Source organism: Cetorhinus maximus, chromosome 7 (genome assembly GCF_964194155.1).
Source record: "Cetorhinus maximus chromosome 7, sCetMax3.hap1.1, whole genome shotgun sequence".
In the NCBI taxonomy this organism is placed as follows: Eukaryota; Metazoa; Chordata; class Chondrichthyes; order Lamniformes; family Cetorhinidae; genus Cetorhinus; species Cetorhinus maximus.
The window spans coordinates 99,625,589-99,643,949 of record NC_135885.1 but is presented as its reverse complement, the minus strand read 5'-3'; the positions used below and the strand labels follow the sequence as shown (position 1 = coordinate 99,643,949).

Below are 18,361 nucleotides of genomic sequence, written 5' to 3'. Positions count from 1 at the left end.
GGAAAAGCAGCCTTTGATATGCATGAGTAAAGATTAAAGAGGAAGTCAGCACGATGTTCCACAGTGGATGGTGAGTTAGTGCAGGAAGAATTCATCCCACAAGAAATGTATTTCTGCAGAGCTTCCTAATCTTAAATTCCATGATTTAAAGATCCTTAATTTTGTTTAATGAAAAAATAAAATAGATACAATCCAGGTGCTAATGAAGCAAAGACAATGGCTTTCTGCATCTTGTACTGACATTATGGTTGGGGTGGGGTGGGCTGGGGATCAGACTGGTTAAAGTCAAGCAGCAAGTTTTCCACTGTAATATTTTCCTCAGAGTCTCACCCGCCAGGAGCAGAGACTGGGTAATTAAGCTCAGTGCTACTGATTTTCTGTCCGTTGGCATACTGGCCCAGGTTCTCAATATGAGACCCCCTCGGCACATGGAACCCTGTGCCTGCAAGGGTGAAGATGAAAATGAGCAGTAAATCAACTACTTACAATCTGAATCCAATGATTATTTCTCATTTCTCATGAGGCACGGAATCGACATAAATGTGAACAAAGTTTGTTCATCCTGCCATGGAGTGCATAAACGTTATAGAAATGGGTTGAAGGCCAGTAGTGAAAATATTGATTTACCTACTGGATACTGCATGTGCTCAGCCTCTCGTTTGTACTTGTGAATAGACACATGCAGTAGATATAAAGAGATAAAACAAATTCCAATGCAGCCACACCTGAGATGTACCAGGGAGCCCATAGCATATAATTATACATTCAAGGCATACTGTTTTGTCCATTTTAGTGGAGCATCCTGGGCTAGAATGTGTACAAGTTTAAAGACTTGCAGTCCTGTTATGGACCAGGAGTGGTGATGTCAGAATTTTTATCCCAAAATTCATACATTTTTGACTGTAACTGATTCTAGACAATAGTTTTTCTGAAATTTAATATTTTAAGCAGCACATTCAGTTCTCAGCGAAAGCGAAATCTAAACCTCTCTATACATTTTTTAGATTCAGTATTGCAACTTTGAGACACCAAGGCCAGGAATTTCCTCAGACTTTATACTGCATTCATAATTTAACCAGCAGTGCATTTAGACCTGCAGCCTTTACTGTCTTCATGGTGACCTAATGGAGAGGCAGAGCTGATTTATAGGCCTCCCTGCTAGTGAGAAACTGAATCTGCTCTATATTTGAATGAAAATTCACTTATGTCACTAACTCGTACAACTAAATATTTTAGGCATGTGATGGGTTGTAGATCTTTGGAATTCTCTACCCCAGCGGGCTGTGGGTACTCACTGAGTCATTGACTATATTCAAGGCAGAGGTCGATGGATATTTGAAACTAAGGAAATTAAGGTGTATTTAGATAGTGCAGGAAGGTTGAGTTGAGAAGATCAGCCATGATTGCATTGAATGGTAGAGCAGGCGTAAAGGGCGGATTGGCCTACTCCTGCTCTTATTTCTTATGTTATGTTACTGTGTATATTAAATTTAGTTAAATCTTTTGCAATAAGGTCCCAATCTCACACACTAAATAAATTACATTCAGTGTTCAAAGGCCAAAGTTTTTGGCTACATCTTTGAAACCTAGCTATAGCAGGGACTCATCAGAATAAATGTAATCAAGAGAATAAGTGATGTAGAAGATATAATTCAGAAGCAGCTGATGGAATTAATGTGTCACTCGACAATTACCGTGTGTGTTGTTTTGAGAAGAGCACATTGAGAAACATATAAAAAAAAATAACCAATGTTAAATGATGTGAGTGGTTGAAATTTCTATATAGTTAGTTAGGCACCTGTCCATCTTGGAAGATGATGGACTGTGCCCATGGTGTATGTCATTTCTGTATTGAGCATCATCTGTTGCGGCTGTAGAGGCCAATTTGTGAATGGCAATCCTTTCCACAGCTGGCACAGTGGAATAACTTATTCTGCGGTCAACTGATTTTTTTTCCCTTCTGGCGGGCTCTATTTTCCACCATTTAGTCATTCTTTTTGCCCCCTGCTTTTTCCACGTCCTTCCTGACCGCTTGACCCAGGCGCTCCAGCCAGCAGTGAGGACTTCCCATGCTTCGACTCTGATCACTTGAAGTCACGCTTGCAGACATCCTTGTATCACAAGCGTGGGCAGACTATTGGTTTCGTGCTGATAGCAAGCTTGCCATAGAACATGTCTTTGCAGATGCAGCTGTCTTCCATTTGGCTCACGTGACCCAATCAATGGAGTCACCGCTGACTCAAGAGGGCAAACATGCTTGGAAAAGAACGAAGCTGGAGCGTCGTCCCCAAGACACAGTCCTGCGCAGATAGTACGGAGCCCCTGAGTTGCCCATGCATCAAGGCGCCCCTCTTAGAATTGTAGTATTGTCCAAAGGAAAGGATGGTACCAGTTCTGCTGCAGGAGTTGCCAGAAAGCTGCCTGATAGATGACAGATTACTGCCTATGGGCTCCACTCCAGATTTTCCGCAAAGATTTACTTCCTTACCTTGCTACTCTCCTGAGACACCCACAAGACAGTGAGGCTATTTATCCATAGTTGGGGGGTCTGTTTCATGGGCACCATGGCATAACCACATGCCAGTGGGCCTGTAATGCCAAGCGTCTGGGGGCCAGGTCTCAGCTGAGTCCCCTGTAGTTCAGCCTGGGTTCGCAAGGTACCCAGTTTACGTATGTTGCTACAGAGAGGCACTACATACAGCTTGCTTATGAAGAGGTTATGTACTGGTGGGAGAGAATTATGCACTTAGTTCTCTTTCTGCAAAAGTTATACTGCTAGCCAGCTGAAAGCAAGGGGTGACAGACTGATCACTACACACCACCCACCGCACTAACACACTTGATGCATCACATCAACTGGAGACATATGAAATTATTATATATGGTGCAAATTAACCTATACCTGTAGACTGAGGAAGATAATAGTTTATAAAATTGTGAGAAAATGTAATTGCTTTGAGCTCTAAACTGCTAGAAAATACACCAATCAAAATTCACAATTTTCTGGGGAGAGGGAGAGGGATGGTATGCTTCAAGTCAATACAGGAAGGAAACCTCCTTTAAATATTTGCACTCTCTCTTCAGAAGTCTCTATATCGAACACTGGGAAAAGTTGCCTCCAACATTGCACCTGCAAGCTGCAATTTGCTAACTAGCTCATCAACATTTTTTTAAAAATTTATTTTGTTTAAACTTCTCTCTTCCTCTAGATTATGTGAAATATTTAATATCTAGTTAACAGACTAAATCTATAACTGTGCATTTGCCTGCACCTCTGATGAGTTAATTCATCAGCAAATCTTTGGTTAAATCTATGCTCGCTGTTTAGGTCGAAGATATTTAGTTTATCCAAGAGTGAAATACTCATTTTTTTGACTTTTCTGTGCAGGAGAGGAAGACTTGGCAATTTCTGCTAAAACATGTTTCACAAGCACAACATGTTTTTCCAGCTATCTTTTTGCCATGGTTCATTGCTTGAATTTTGGAATGATAGGAATCATCAGAAGTGCTAAATACACACTATATTCTGTTAGCATTTCCTCCCCAGATTCCACCCGTGTTCAGGAATCTCTACTTCTATTATATTACATTGACCCAATGGAAGAGCTTCGGCCTCTCAGCTCATAATCACACAAACTGTTTACACAAATAGCTTTGTTTTCATTTTCATCTTGAACTACAGTTTCGCTCCTTTCTCATTAAGGGCAAATCAGAATAACAATATTCCAAGCAGCTTGCTCTATCCACATTTGTGGTTTACAAAAGTGAAATTAAGATTACATTACTTCTTGGGATTGTTTTGCACTCAATTAAGATCATTTGAAGCTCTCTTCGTGAGTTTGTTCAACGAGTAGCTGGACCATACAGAAAGTCCTAGCTTTGATCCACAATCTATGCTGAGTTTGTTGATCTCAGATGAGTGTAATTAAGGGTGTTGCAATTGGTTTCACTGTCCCTAGATTCGAGAGAGAGGTGGGAAGAAATCATCCAGTTTCAAATCATGATCTATTAACTGCCTGTGTGGAATATAGGTCGGGACAGATCAAATTTAGCTGAATTTCTCACCCGTATTCATTATCAAGGCTCGCAGATGAACAATATCCATTTGAGTGAGGTACTGGAGAGTGATCAGCACTGTATTCCAGAAGGAGTCAATGTCTTGAGGAGAGAAGTGACAGGGAGAGAACAGGGACAACTGGGAAGATTATTGGCAAGAGAACATTTGCCCAATTTTTCTTGACCTTTTCTTGCATGTGTAAAATGTCACTGAAACCTTAACACCTCACCAGAATCTCATTAACACTTTTACTAACAGAAACTATTTCAAATCTGATTGTAAAAATTCATCTTCTTTGAGCAAATCACTTTTATCATCATTTAGAAGCTCAAATCTGAAAACTTCCTTCCAAGCAGCACAGAATGCATTTGTTCTGCTGAAATGCTAATTAACAGCCAATAAAATAGTTGTTACTTGCTTTACCTGGTGGAACAGATACTCGCAAAGCTCGGTTGCATTTGCCCTCTAGAGCCAAAATCTCTTTAGGATTCAGCACAGGGACAAAATTGAACACTTTTACAAATACAACAGGCTTTTGAAAAGCAAAAAAAGACAAAGAACCATCTTGCTTAGGCAGGAATTTCTAGTATTCCCCCATTTCCACAATCTCCTCTGTACAGAATTTAAATGGCTTTTTATGGGAGATTCTGCATTTGACATTTGATACTTCATTTAGTCTTCCTCCCCATTTCCTGAGACTGAGAGAAGACCAGCTTGATATTATTGGGATCATGGTGGGAAATGGCTGGCTTGGATACTGAAGATCAGACCAGTTCTGCTGGGTAAGAAGCAGCACTCAGAAACATAGTTAACAGAGCACTGCAAGAACAATGTGGTATGTTTATCTTTGCCTCTCTCATGGAGTGTGAGACCAAAGCCTGTGCCTGAAAGATGGCTGCATCAAAAGCGCTCTGTTTTCCTTTCAGATAACCTCAGCCCCACCAATCCTCCTGCGTTCTGTTGCTACTCAGCATGTTCCTGTCTGTGGCACAAATAGATGAAAGAAACAATCTCAAAGCAAGCTTAATCCGACCGAATAGCTGCTGCTGGGCCAGGAGTTAAAAAAAACCTAACCAACCCATGGTACAATCTGGAGCTTTAGGCATACAGGACTTCAATAAAGCAGCAAATTAAATCTACCTTTTTCATATTACACACAATGAATGAACAAGAACTGAGCAGCTTTTCTTTACCATCCTCCAACCCAAGCCAAAAAACAGGCCTTTTATATATCCTAATCCCAGCCTTCTCTTATAGAATAAAATGCTCAACAGCTCTAAACACTGCTTCTCTCCTTTCCTTTTCAAATTACAATGATAGATGTGTCAGTTTGGACATGAACAAAATCTATATGTTGCCTTGGCAACCCCTGGTTCCCGCTTATATTTTGTATATAAAATGGGTGCATTTGCTGTATTATTTATCAGAAAGGAATGGACTGGTAGTTTGCTTTAGAAACGATCAGATTACTACAGCTGATGTCTTTGTGACTGTTTATTTCAATCGTACTAGATCCGGCTCTTTCTATTCTGTCCTTTGATTTACATTACTGCTCCAATCTGCAGTGTAATCCTTTCATTGTCAATTACTTGAGGGTTGATTTCCTTTTAAATAGAAGATGATTGTGTATTGGCTTTCTCCTAATTTTCGATTCCACATTTGAGAAAAAAGTCTCTGAAGAAAACACATAGATACATCAGCAAACAAACACTAATATGTCAAAATAGTCAAATCTATATCTAAAGCTATGCATATCAATATGGAAAAATTGGACGAGTGGATGAAAGATCATCAACTTGGAACTAACTTTGTTCCTCTCCCCACAGATGCTGCGTGGCTTGCTGAGTATTTTCAACCTTTTCTGCTTTTATTTCAAATTTCCAACATCCACAGTATTTTGCTTTTGTATTAGGAGAACAGGATGCAGTATTCCTTTTGGTAAATGTATAAAAAAATTCTCAACTCCAGTTAAATTACAGTAAAATGTACTGCAATGAATTGTCTTATTGTAGCTTAGGTCTATAAGCATACTGGGGAAGAAAAGACATCCATAGTGAGATTATTACTGTTTTACTCTCAGCAGTTAGGGAAACCTGTTTGTCAACTCTTCACTTTGCAGGTTTTCCACATAAACATCTAGCTTTGAGATGTAAAACTTCAACAGAAGATATGTGATATAAACATACATCACGACAGTCCAATTTATGAGGAAAAGCCCGAACTTTATTGTCATTACTCAAGAGTTTCTCTAACATTTTCTACTTATCCACAAAATTATCCAACATCAAATGATTGTTTTTGTCTGGCCTAACTTCTGCCTTGAAGCCACAGAAGTTGCATTTACTTCTGTTACTTTCCTCATTTGTAAACGAAAGAAATTATATGATCTACACCCGCATAAATATCATGTCTGCGTTCCTTTATTACATAATTTTAATCAACAGTTTGGTACATAAATTATATTTAAACCCCTCAAGATAAAAGCAGACAAACAGGTTTTCTTTCTGATGATAGATCAACTGTCAAACTTTGCAAATGGACATATTTTCACCCCTTAATATATAGAGATCTGACTTACAGCACAATAAGCAATCTGGTGCACTGCCTTTCCCACGATTCATCTGGAGGTAGGTAGGATTGAGAAATAGGTTTGCATATTTGCCAAAATTAAAATTCCTCAGGGGTTAAGCATGAAGGTGGGGGTGTAAAGTTTGGAGACAAGCTTCTCTTGATTTTGTTTTGCTTTAAGGCAGCTGAACCTTCTGCATTCCCATGCAATTTTATAGGCAAGAACATGGGGCAAATACGATAACAATGAGCCTGCTGTTAGCAAGTACAGATTTGTTTTGTCATACTCCTTTAATTGGTATTTATGACTTCTTTTCACATTTCCTGCTGATTTCCATGCACAGCACTTTGTAGCAATTTATTTTTATCAAATTATTGGTTTGTTCATCAGGGTGCAGCAGCTTAAAATTCTCTTGACAATAACACATCAGACTGGTTGTAAGAAGCACAGCAGCACTTTTAAAAAGCAGGTACATATCTGTGCAGAATTGGAGATGTGTCAATCAATTTGTGAGCAGTAAAGGCATCAAGACAATTATGTACTGTTTTATGTCTAATCACACGCCCATCTTATTGTAACAGCAGACGGAGAGTCAAAAATGAACCATCATTTTGCATGAGCCATATCCTGGTTAATGGTGGTTCCTGCTGGAATTAAACCAATTAAAAGAAAATAAGGATCTTCTAAGGGTTCAATTAATCCATTGAGTATATACCATTTGTTTAACAGAATGTTGCAAAAGTACACACATAAGGCATTTGTACTTATTATATCATATGAGAGCTAGTTCCTCCTGTTTTAGTATTTAGGAAAGGAAAAAGATAAGCCCTGATATAAATGCAAGTTCTGCGGCCTACTCAAAATGCTTACCTACAAATGAAGAAATATTTAATACATTCCGATCAGTTTGTAACACTCAATGATCAGTTTGGAAGGACTCATCAGTCCTATTTAATGTAAAACTGTTCTGACACAAGAATAATCCTTGGAGCTAAGTAACAGAGATTTCCCCAATGAGCCTACAAATTCTCTCATAAGATATTGCTATATGAATGTGTAGCACATTCATATCAAAGTCCTATTTTACAGCATTAACCTGCTTATTTTATGCAATGTAATGTCTCCCTTAATGTTGTATAGAGATTAATTTGTTACAAGCCCATGTTAAGCACCTGTATGATAATTTTACCCAAGATCATTCCCAGGCTCATATAATTTATGTTTTCAGTTGTCACAATGCATGAGGTAGTTTCTGTCCTTGAAATCTGGTTATGTCAATGTGATGATGTCCTTGAACTTTATTAACTGAACTTAGATATGTTGCTTTATTGAGAGAAAAGATTGGTTGCAGAAATCATTAGAATTTGGGAATTGGAACTTATATTTAATTAAGATTACAAAGGGAGGATCTTTCTCAAGTAGCAAGAAACAAGTGTGCAATTGATTTTAAAATAATGTTTAGCTCTAAAGATCCTAACCCACCTGTATTTTTTTTAAACAGTTTAAAAAAAAACCGGAAAACTTCATAATATTTACAAAAGTGAGTTTACATATCTCAACCTACAGAAAAGAGGCTGCCTATCAATCAGTATGGATGAGATGTGACCATTAAAATTGGTGACATACTGAAGTAACCTTTTCTCAAGTGGAATTCTGGACAATCTGACTTTTGCTCCTCTCACACTTTTTCAAAAGAGCCAGGGGACATCTGTGGGACCCTGGCTCTTTATCACCCCTAACTCAGGAACACAGAAACTAACTATCGCACTCCCAATGCTACCCCAAGTCAAATCACTTAATTTTTATATCATACTGTGTGTTGCATTTACCTACTGAACCAGTCACCAAAGGTGCCTGACAATGCAATAATATTAACAAACATTCTACTGCATAGTATGAAAACTGTCTTCCTGCATTAACAGTAAACACAGTTGCCAGGAATGAATTATTTGGTCTATTTAAGGTAGTTGGCCATGAACTGAGAATATGTTCATTGAACTAAAATCAAATCTCAGTAATTCATTCTGCCATCAAATAGCCACATCAGTGCACAGCACACTCTTGTTTAAATTATGCCTGTGAATTTCGAAGGCCTCAATAATGCAGATGCTGATAGGTTTTCAAAATGCAAATGGAATAACTTGTCATCTGAGCTGTCTTTTCTCTGAAAAGTGACATGCTTTTTAATGAAGTTAAATCCATTGCCTGGCCATTTTGGGTATGTGAGCATAAAGCACAGTCTTTCTGCTCAGTACCAGTATCGGCATTTGCATTTCTCATGCTCTGTGTGCCATGAACTGCTACAGCCTACTCACTGTCCCCAACCTCCATGGAGACTAATGGCTGGGATATTATGTCTAAAATAATGACTAGTCTTTTTTCTTTGTGGTTAGGATTATTATGATGTAAACCTGGATCCTGCCCAGAATCTGCTTTTATCAAGAAATATCAAGGGTGTTGCCTCTACCTTTGATGATTTGAACTAAACAGACAGGCTGAGGTAAATTGTGATGTGCACAGGCAATTGGTAGAAATTATATTTTACTCTCGTCTCTTTGAATTTCCTTCAGACAGAAAACACAATTGTGGCACTGAGATTCACAGAGCAAACAACAACCTTGCTCAACAAACTGCACAGCATCCTCTAAGTACACTATTCACGACAGGAATTAGGAAAATAACGTATTTTACTTAGGCAATCAAGGCACATTCAAAAGCAATCCCAGTAATGTCTGTACAGCCCCTCTCAAAAGTCTCCCCTTAAAAGCACCTATAATTCCTAAAGATGCTAATGATTTAACATTTTATTTTTATTTTCTGAAATCATGAATAGTTATAGTTCGCCATGTCCTAATATTTGGTCAGAATGGATTGGTTTTGTCAAAGTTTTCTTTATTAATCTACCACCTGGTGGCCTGTAAAACTTTAATAGAAATATATTTTTGTCAGGAAAAACTTCCATCAAAAGGGAAGTACGAAAGAATGATTTGTGATAATAACAGCAGCATCCTTCTTAGTCAATCCCCCATCACAGGAAATATATTAGTACCACAGAAAAGGTACAGCAAGGAATTATATCAGGAATAAGAGGTTATCAATATAAAAAATTGGGGCTTTTTGCCACAGAGAAGATTAAAAGAAGGATCTAATAGAGGCTTTCAGAATTATAAAGGGTTTTAGAAAGAGGCGAGTAATGGAAGATTCATTCCACTAATTGCCCGATGGATAACCAGGAAGAAGAAACTCAAGAATATCACTGAAGAAACAAGAAGGGTAAGCAACAATTTTTTTTTAAGATTGTAAGAATAAGGAATGCTTTAGCGTGAGTAATTATTGAAATACATTTTCCAATATTATTTATAAGGGAAATGGACAAGAACTTGACAACTAAAAGGATATGAGGAAAAGACAAGGGAAATTAGATTAAAATAGATGGTTCCAGTTGAACTCTAGCACAGGCACAATGGGTCGAGACACCTCCATGTGCACTGCAATTTGCCTGGTTCTATAATCAATACAATAATATGGTCCGTTTCAGTATATTATAAACATAGGTGAATACAATAACTAGCTGGCCTATTGATCAAATCACCTGCTATTAAGCAGCAATGAAAAGGTGAATGAAAAATTTAGATCTTCCTATGTTTCTATATAAGCAGCAAAACCTCACCAAATAATTGTCTTATGTATACATATTTGAAAATTAACTTTTTTGCACGTTTGTGTATCTGGAAAATGTTAATTGTCAAACAATTGCAACTTTTAAGGAGTTTCTGCCCATTTTCTGAGGTTTTAAAGCAACAGCAAGTTGTGAAAATGAGCAAACAGTAACTGGAGGGTGGTAAATGTGCACAAGACTTCTGTGGAAGTACACCCCGTGATGCAAACCACCAACACTGGAAAGTTCTCTCTATTCTAACTGGTATTGACCACCAGTACTCATGAATATGCAGAAAACTGCACCCTTGCTACTGTGATAAGGCAATTAAGTTAATGATGAGATGGGACTAAAGCAAAGTAATATAATGTTGGGACATAGTGATAAATAATTGTTGTAAACCCTTGAGTAAAATTAAAACCCATTTCACAACAGTTTTTTTGGAAGGGGAGAAGTTTGTTTGTTAAAATTAAATTTATGTACATTATCTCACTATTTGTGGAATAAGTCACCTGATTATGTCATTGATTGAATTATCTTTCCATCTCTGAGTTCCAAGAGAGTTACAAAGGTAACATTCGAGTGTAGGGAAAAGGGATCATATAAGTTACATGCACTACTGAATTTAACTATAATTGATCCATGCTTCCTGTAAATACAGCAGAATCATTTGAGTGACATTACATCAAGCTAGCAAAAATGCTCTATTCTCTCCTCACTTGTAAGCAAACAAGCAATGAATCTATACTTGTGCAAATGCTCCTTTTGAACCAATATATTTATGAACAGGATGCTCATTAATCTCAACATACTACATGGACACTTTCTTGTGAGATTTTATTGCATTAAACCAATGAGCTGTAGAAAATGATCAGTTCCCTGCAATGCATGAAGATACTTTCTGACGCACTGCAAAGCAGACTGCACAGATCTGACAAGCCTGCCCTTGTCAGGCAGTTTAAGGGCCACCTTGAAGCAGGCCCTTGTAAACAGATGCACAACATAGTGAAAATACAATAACTTCAAAGCAAAGTTTGAGTCTCCTTAGATTTGCCAACTCTGGTTGAATATAATGCTGCAGGTTTCAGTACATCACTTTTTACCTCCAACTGCCCCATTTAGTCAAACAGCCTTTGCTGCCACCTACAATATTTATTAAGTAACAAACAAAAGCGCTGAAAGAAAAAAAAAACCCTTTTTAATGATTCTATGATTTTTTTTCTCCTGGGTTGCTCACAGTGGTGTCCATGGAGATTAGTCATTAAATCCTGGAGATTCAACGGAAATCCTAAAGGGGTGGCAACTCTGTCGCCTGTATATATTAAGGTAGCTGGTTCATAATGATTATGCAATAGACCACTCAAAGTCTTACACCCGAATACAAGAATATTGGTGACGTATCATCAGGTGCAATAGTTCAATTATTCTGATGGGAACACTCGATTCAGATTGCAAAATTGTCTCAGGATGCTTTGCACAATCTGGCATCGATTAGTGAATAGATTGTTTAGTCTCCTATCACCCACCCCATCCCAAACCACCACCCACACCCAGCCCCAGTCTAACTTGTGGGAAATGTGATTTCCAGAAACTGAGAAAAGACAAATACCCATAAGTTTAAAAATGGCTACAGACAGCTACAGGCTGAGATTTTGGTGGAAGTGTTGGCTCTTTAAACATCTGAAGAGTGACCTCTGTAGGATTGTAATATTTGGAAAGATCTGCATCTCTCACCCGGAATGAACTAAAAAGCGGCACTTCAGAAACAAACCTCTATCGTCTGACTGAAATTTCCTTTCATTTTTCATTAGGAGTCTTTCAATTTAAAAAAAACTAATACCAGAGTTTCTAATTTGGTAATATTCTGATTTTTTTTGGTTAAAATGTTAAAACTAGATGACAGTTTAGCTTGACTTAACTTGACGTTTAGCATGTGTGTTTTTTGTTTTATATATCGACGGGGACAGCGCCAGCGATACATGAATATCGTTGTATAACTAAGTTGAAGGATATATTAAACATTATAACTTGTTTAAATGGACAAGTGATCAGACACGCTTAAGGGCCAAAGACCAAATTAAAATTTTAACTGCAAAAGATCAATGCAAGCTAAGCTTTGAATGTCGCGAACGCAATGCAAGACTTGATCACTCGTCATTCACAAAATTCCTGGGTTAAAGGAACTTTCAAGAATAGGGAATTGGAAAATTTTCTCAGGTTTACCGCAAACGCCATTTGATCTGTTAGGTTTGCACGACTCGCTCATTGAGATGACGATTATCATTTTAAGATCTAAACTGGTCCAAGGACACGCTGTTACAAAATATTTCATTTCGCACAGGATGCCCCGGAGCCGAACAACTGGGTACTTGTGCAATGCTCCGCTGATTCAAGCATTTTCTGCAGCAGAAGTTAATTTGTCTCTATTTGGTGATAATGTATCTGTCCAATGTTTCTTTAACTATCCAGTGTAGTTATTACCTGTTGCTGCTGTCTCTTAGTGAGCAGCGGAGAATATGACGGTGCTCGCTTGGAGGCAACTGGAGAGGGATTCATTAAAATCTCCCCGCTACTTTCTTCCTTCTAGTGGCCGCTGGCGGGGTTACTTGAACAACCCCACTCGGAGTTTGTTGAAGTAAGACGCCAGTACACGGCCGTGGAAGTAGCTGAAGGTGTCAAAAGAGCGGTTAGGAAGAGTGAGAAATGTTTTTCTTCATTCTGAAATCGACTCTCCACTGGCGATAGCTCGGACACTTTTAGTTAGCCCGTTAGCAATATGTTCTTAAAATTTAACATTGACCGTTTTCTCCCACCTAAACCGAGCAAAAAAAGTTCGCACCTGCCGACCCCACTCCTAAAGTACGATGAGATCACTTTCTGTAAAGTGTGGGGCCAGGGAGCAGAACCGCCCTTGGCATTTTCATTAGCTTTTTGTTTGGAACATATGGCGCGTTAAAAGCAAGTTTCACGACTTTTTCTCTCTGCTTTCCCAGTGCGCGAGAAGAAAATTGACGCAACTTTTTTATTGAACGAAAGTGTCACTTGGCTGAAGATAAATGGCGAGGCTGTAATGTGATTTCTCAATCAATTTTACAGTTTTTTATTCGGTGCCTAAATCTAATCCAAACCTGGTTAGGTTCGATAACACTCCATCGATCCCTGGTTTGGAGGAACAAGCAGCTTTATCCCGCAGCACCTCCTCCCGCATTAACTCACAGTTTGATGTGCTTGTTACATTCTTAAAAAAAAACCCATATACAATAACCTCGAGTCTGCACTTGACAAAGAGAGAGTTCGGAAGCAAAAAAGTTATATTTCGGACTTCCACAGGCAATTTGGACATCCCGCCATTTGAATATTTTGCCCACTTTATGGGGATCTGTTGCTAACTGCAAAACAAGTTGCAAATGCTTTAAAAATCGGGCTGCTAAAATATACGATCAAAAATAGTTCAGGCACGTAAAAAAAGGCGGAATTATTGATAATCCGACCGAAATCACCTCGGAAAATTCCCTGCTAACTTCCAATGCTGAAGGGGTAAAGCTGACGGTAACAAATTGCTTAAGAGACGAGATGCCAAGGGTCTGAGTCTTGTTTGAAAAGGGGGCCAAAACTGGGCATATTTAGATTTGTCATCAAGTTTTCTTATCTTGACCTGTTTTTGGTAGCTGGGACACTCCATTTACTTTAACACTTTAAACAAACATTTGCTCAGTGAGTTCCAACCGAAAGGTTTAACACAGCTCCGATAAGAAGCTGATTCATAGACAAAACACTTCACGGGCCAACACGGTTTTAACTGTTTGCTTTTCCTATATACGTTAAAAAGATAGACTGCGAACAAAAAAAAACTGAGGGGGCCATTCGGTGTGAGGGGGAAAGTGGCGTGGCCTGACAGCGGGACAGGTCTGGGAATTTATAGTTCTGCTTTACATTTTTGGCTTTTTTTTTTCTTTTTACCACTTGCACCAGTTGCATTCGGAGCAATTTTAGTTCCTATAATTTTCGAAGCAGGACAAAGGAGGTGTTTGGGCGGGTAGGAGGGAGGGGGTTGTTGGTTACTTTATGTTGACTTCAAATTCAGTGTTTTCATTTCATAGCGCGTGTGCCTCCACATCCCCACCCCCCCCGGTGCCATTTTCTATACCAACTTTAACTTGGGCATTGGGATAATTCAGGAAATAAAGCTTAGGTTTCCTGCAGAGAATCGCCTTGCAGTAAAAAAAACTTCGGCAAAGCCTCTAATGCAGGTTTATTGTTGGCTGCAGAGTCTCATCCAGCACATTGACAGGTAGAATCGCTTTACCACCCCGAACATTAGCACAATCTTCTCCTAACGCCACAAGCCACCTTCTCTATCTGACTACAGCTTATATCGCGCCGGGGCTAAAGATGCGCGTCTATTGAGGATTCCCCCCACCCCGTAAAACAAGCTCTACGTGGTTCCTATTGCGACCCGAGCCTCTTCTGCTCCGACCTCGCCACTTCCCTATTCCTGTTCTCCCAGTCGAGGTCACCAGAGAGACTGAGACGCCGGGTTGTGTTAATTTCCCACCGCTCGTGAAAACCCTCTGCCCTCACAATTAAAAAAAAACAAATCCCCTTCAATATACCAGTCAGATTTAAACAACCTGCGTCTCACATTGAGACCGGCGGTCAACAATTCACAACTGAGTCCCCGCTGATCGCGGGCTGGCTTCGATATAAACATCCAACCGCCCTCCCCACAGCTATCGCAGGACCACCATAAAGACAATGTATTGCACGAGTGTGTCAATGATCACACCTTTGTGCTTACAGTAACACTGGGATTAGGTGCTGCGCTTAACAGTTAATTCCACCTTGTACTGTGTTGCCTGTGTATCTATAATCACAAGAAATAAAATACCAAAGCTGCAAGTGTTGAGCTTGACCAAGCTCATCAGTTGTTTCACTTACTTGGGGTTTGAGGAATTCCAATATATAGGTGCCAAAATTTCACAGTTTGATATAGCCACCCTGCATAAAACGAACAAAACTCCCAAATAGTATTTCCAAAGCGAGTTCCTTATCGCCATCATCACCGATCACTTTGTCCAATATAGGTCGAAATATATATTTTCGGCTATCCTCGTCCTGGGTGGGTCCCTTCTCAAATGTCTGAGCGGTATCCTTTTACCAAAAGCACACTTCTGATCCGAGACTGCTCCGCCGAAACTTGAAATGGACTCTCCGCTTCCAGTTGCTGCCGATCCAGTAGAGTTGTCCGCAAAGCGGGGCACTCGGTCTCACACTCGGCCGATCGCCTTCCTCATTCCCGCCCCCGTGTTACTTTAAATCGCTGCAACTCTTGTTTTTTGTACCTAGACACTTGCTTGCAATGCAGCGGCAGAATGAGGCAAAAAAAAATCTCAGTGGCAAATCTTTCTCTCCTCGCTAATTAATCTTTGTTGTTCGCGAAATATGTCCAAGTCTGTCCGGTGGGTTGTTAACAGAAGTGTGGAGCGATGTGTATGCAAGCGCGCTCTGTCTGTGTTGTATGTGTGTGCGTGTTGGATATTTCTGTCTCGCTCAGCGTTCCACTTGGCCACTTTCACGATCCAGGACGTGATGAGCCAGCTCCTTGCAAGAAGGTTATATACCACCCAACAACCGACTGGGAGAGAGCCCACACACCCGCTCATTGGCTGAGCCAGCCACCTGCAGCCGCCGCTCTTCCTGACTGTCAGGCACAGCCACGCTCCTATTGGCCCCTGGAGCCGTCAATCAACGCCTTCCCTTCTCCATTGTTATTGTTCCATCGGATGAAGGCTGATCTGAGTTAGCAGCCAGCCTAACAGCACAGGTAACCAAATAAAACAGAGCAAGTACACATTGCTGCAGCGTTTCTACATAAATCCTCACACTATTTCATTTGCACTTGTTAATTGGAAAGATTGCGGTTTAGCACAAATCTCGTTATCATTTAATTAAGGTGTTGATGGGGAGATGGAGGGGGTGGCGCGGTTAGGGGAAAAGGGGGGGAGGGGGTGGTGGTGAGGGGTTGTCCGCAATCCGAAGCACTCAGCATCACTTCAATAAACTGATAAAGTTTCCACTTTGCCATAAAGTTCAACGTGTTTCCCTGACAAATGTCCTCTGACTGGCCAATTCTGTGGCAGTGCATTGGGGATGGGGAACAGAGAACAACGGCTAGAGAGACATATTTACACAAAACTAGGGGGGGGGGGGGGGAGAAAATCTTCAGAAACATTCACTCTGGAGATAAATAACTGGGTGCCTAACCCCGGGAGTAAACAATTATGTAACAACCATTGATTTGCTTCAATTCCGTGCATTTGTGTTCTGTTTAAAGAATTACACGGCTGGTTAAAGGCACTGATATATTTCGTTCTGGGTTGGGCATTAAATGCAATGATGTAAAGGTATGATATGCAAGGCGCCAACCAGGATCCGACTGACTTTGGTCTTTTTCATGGATCGACAGCGCCCACTAGAGATTAAATGTGCAATTTTCTCGAGGACACCCAGCGATGTATTGCCATCCAACTTCTGAGGCATTCTCGCGGCGAACTGTCACGGTAAATTTTTCTTTTCGTGATCATACCTATCATTAAAATATTATAAAGATTGTCTTGACCGGCACAATTAGCTTCTTTGGGTATTTTAAAGTCATTCGGACAATTTAATATTACAACCTCTGAAATTCGTGGAAACTAATCGTCATGGGGAAAAACTGAAATTCAGACTTTGAAGTTATTTCTGCATACAATATTGAAATGATTCCATTAAGAGATCGGCGTCTTGAATACATTGCGTTCAAAACTATATTTTCTTAAGGGGCAACATGGCTTTTGAATTGAGCTTTGATTGGTCAAGAGGTTTATTAAACATGGGATATTAAAATGGAACAGCGGATTTATTTTTAAAAAGAAAAAGTTGGTGTTGTGGCCAGTAAATCTGTTTATGCCATAAACCCCTTATCCAATCCCTTTAATGCAGTAGTAATTCTCCCAACTCTATATTAATAGGACAATTTGAGTAAATTGAAAAGGAGAAATGTGCAACCAGAGGGAAAAAAATGAGCGTGCAATTAATGGAAAAATATAGCGTACACTGTGAAAAATGCAAGCGTACAATTGATGGAAAATGCAAGAGTAGACATGTTTTGCAAAGGTTCCAAATAATATATATTCCACAAGGATATTCTGTATCTAAATCGCAGACAAGGACTAAAAAGGTGCGAAGAGTGTGTTCGTTTTATTAATCAAACAAATTTTCAAGACGCCAGACATTAGCTAATTTACAGCCACGAGATCTCGAGTGTCCGGAATCCTGGGCAATTAATCCAATTTATTTTAAACGAGTTTAATCTCGATTGTGACAGTAAATGAACTTCATAATGAGAAAATAAAGCAATAAGAATGAAGTGCCCAACTTGATCAGGGTGTTATTCTGAACATTGTGCAGGTGATTGAATCATCTCACAGGCCGACAAATTCTCAGTAAAGCCACGAAATTTGAATTTTACTGCAAATCCCGTGAAAAAAAAATGAACAGTAAGTTAGAGTTCTATTAAAACACATTCTAAACGGTATAATGCCGGTTAATAACTTTAAACAATGAAGTGAAGGTAAGGCATTTTAAAAAATCCACCCTGTGCACTAATTTATCTAAATTAACCCTCAGCAGATTGGATCGACGGATGTGGTAATATTGTAAGTTTTCACATGTTTAAGGGGATAACATTGAACAATGGAATTTGTCTGACTCAACAAACGTGATTTTCTATTAACGTGCTTTGTTCTTCCACCAGTCCTCTTCTATCTAGAGTGTCGCTTTAACCCAGTTTTCATGTTACTTTTAGCATTTTTAATGGGGAGAGGCCAATTTAAACACAACGACGTTATGTTGTATTCTGTTATCAAACGAGGGGATGATAAATAAAAGGTTGGATAGATGGATCGCTGCAAGTACAAGTTCACATTTTGCTTCAAAGTATTAAGTTGATAACCCAGTTATGGTTAAATTAGAGTTGCGACAGCATTGACTTTTATATCCTGAGCGTTTGTTTATCCCGCCCACCGACCTGAGAAGA

The 18,361-nt window shown here is 39.4% G+C and overlaps 1 protein-coding gene across 1 annotated transcript in view; it reads right to left on the bottom strand.

The window, feature by feature from the left end:
• LOC144682957 (ephrin-B2-like) overlaps positions 1–15,887 on the bottom strand; it is a 60,104-nt gene extending 44,217 nt beyond the window's left edge. The window contains exon 1 of the mRNA XM_078545888.1: positions 15,223–15,887. Within this exon, the coding sequence (XP_078402014.1) occupies positions 15,223–15,344 (122 nt within the window). The 5' untranslated portion in view covers positions 15,345–15,887. The remainder of the gene's footprint in view (positions 1–15,222) is intronic.
• Between the last annotated feature and the right edge of the window lie 2,474 nt (positions 15,888–18,361).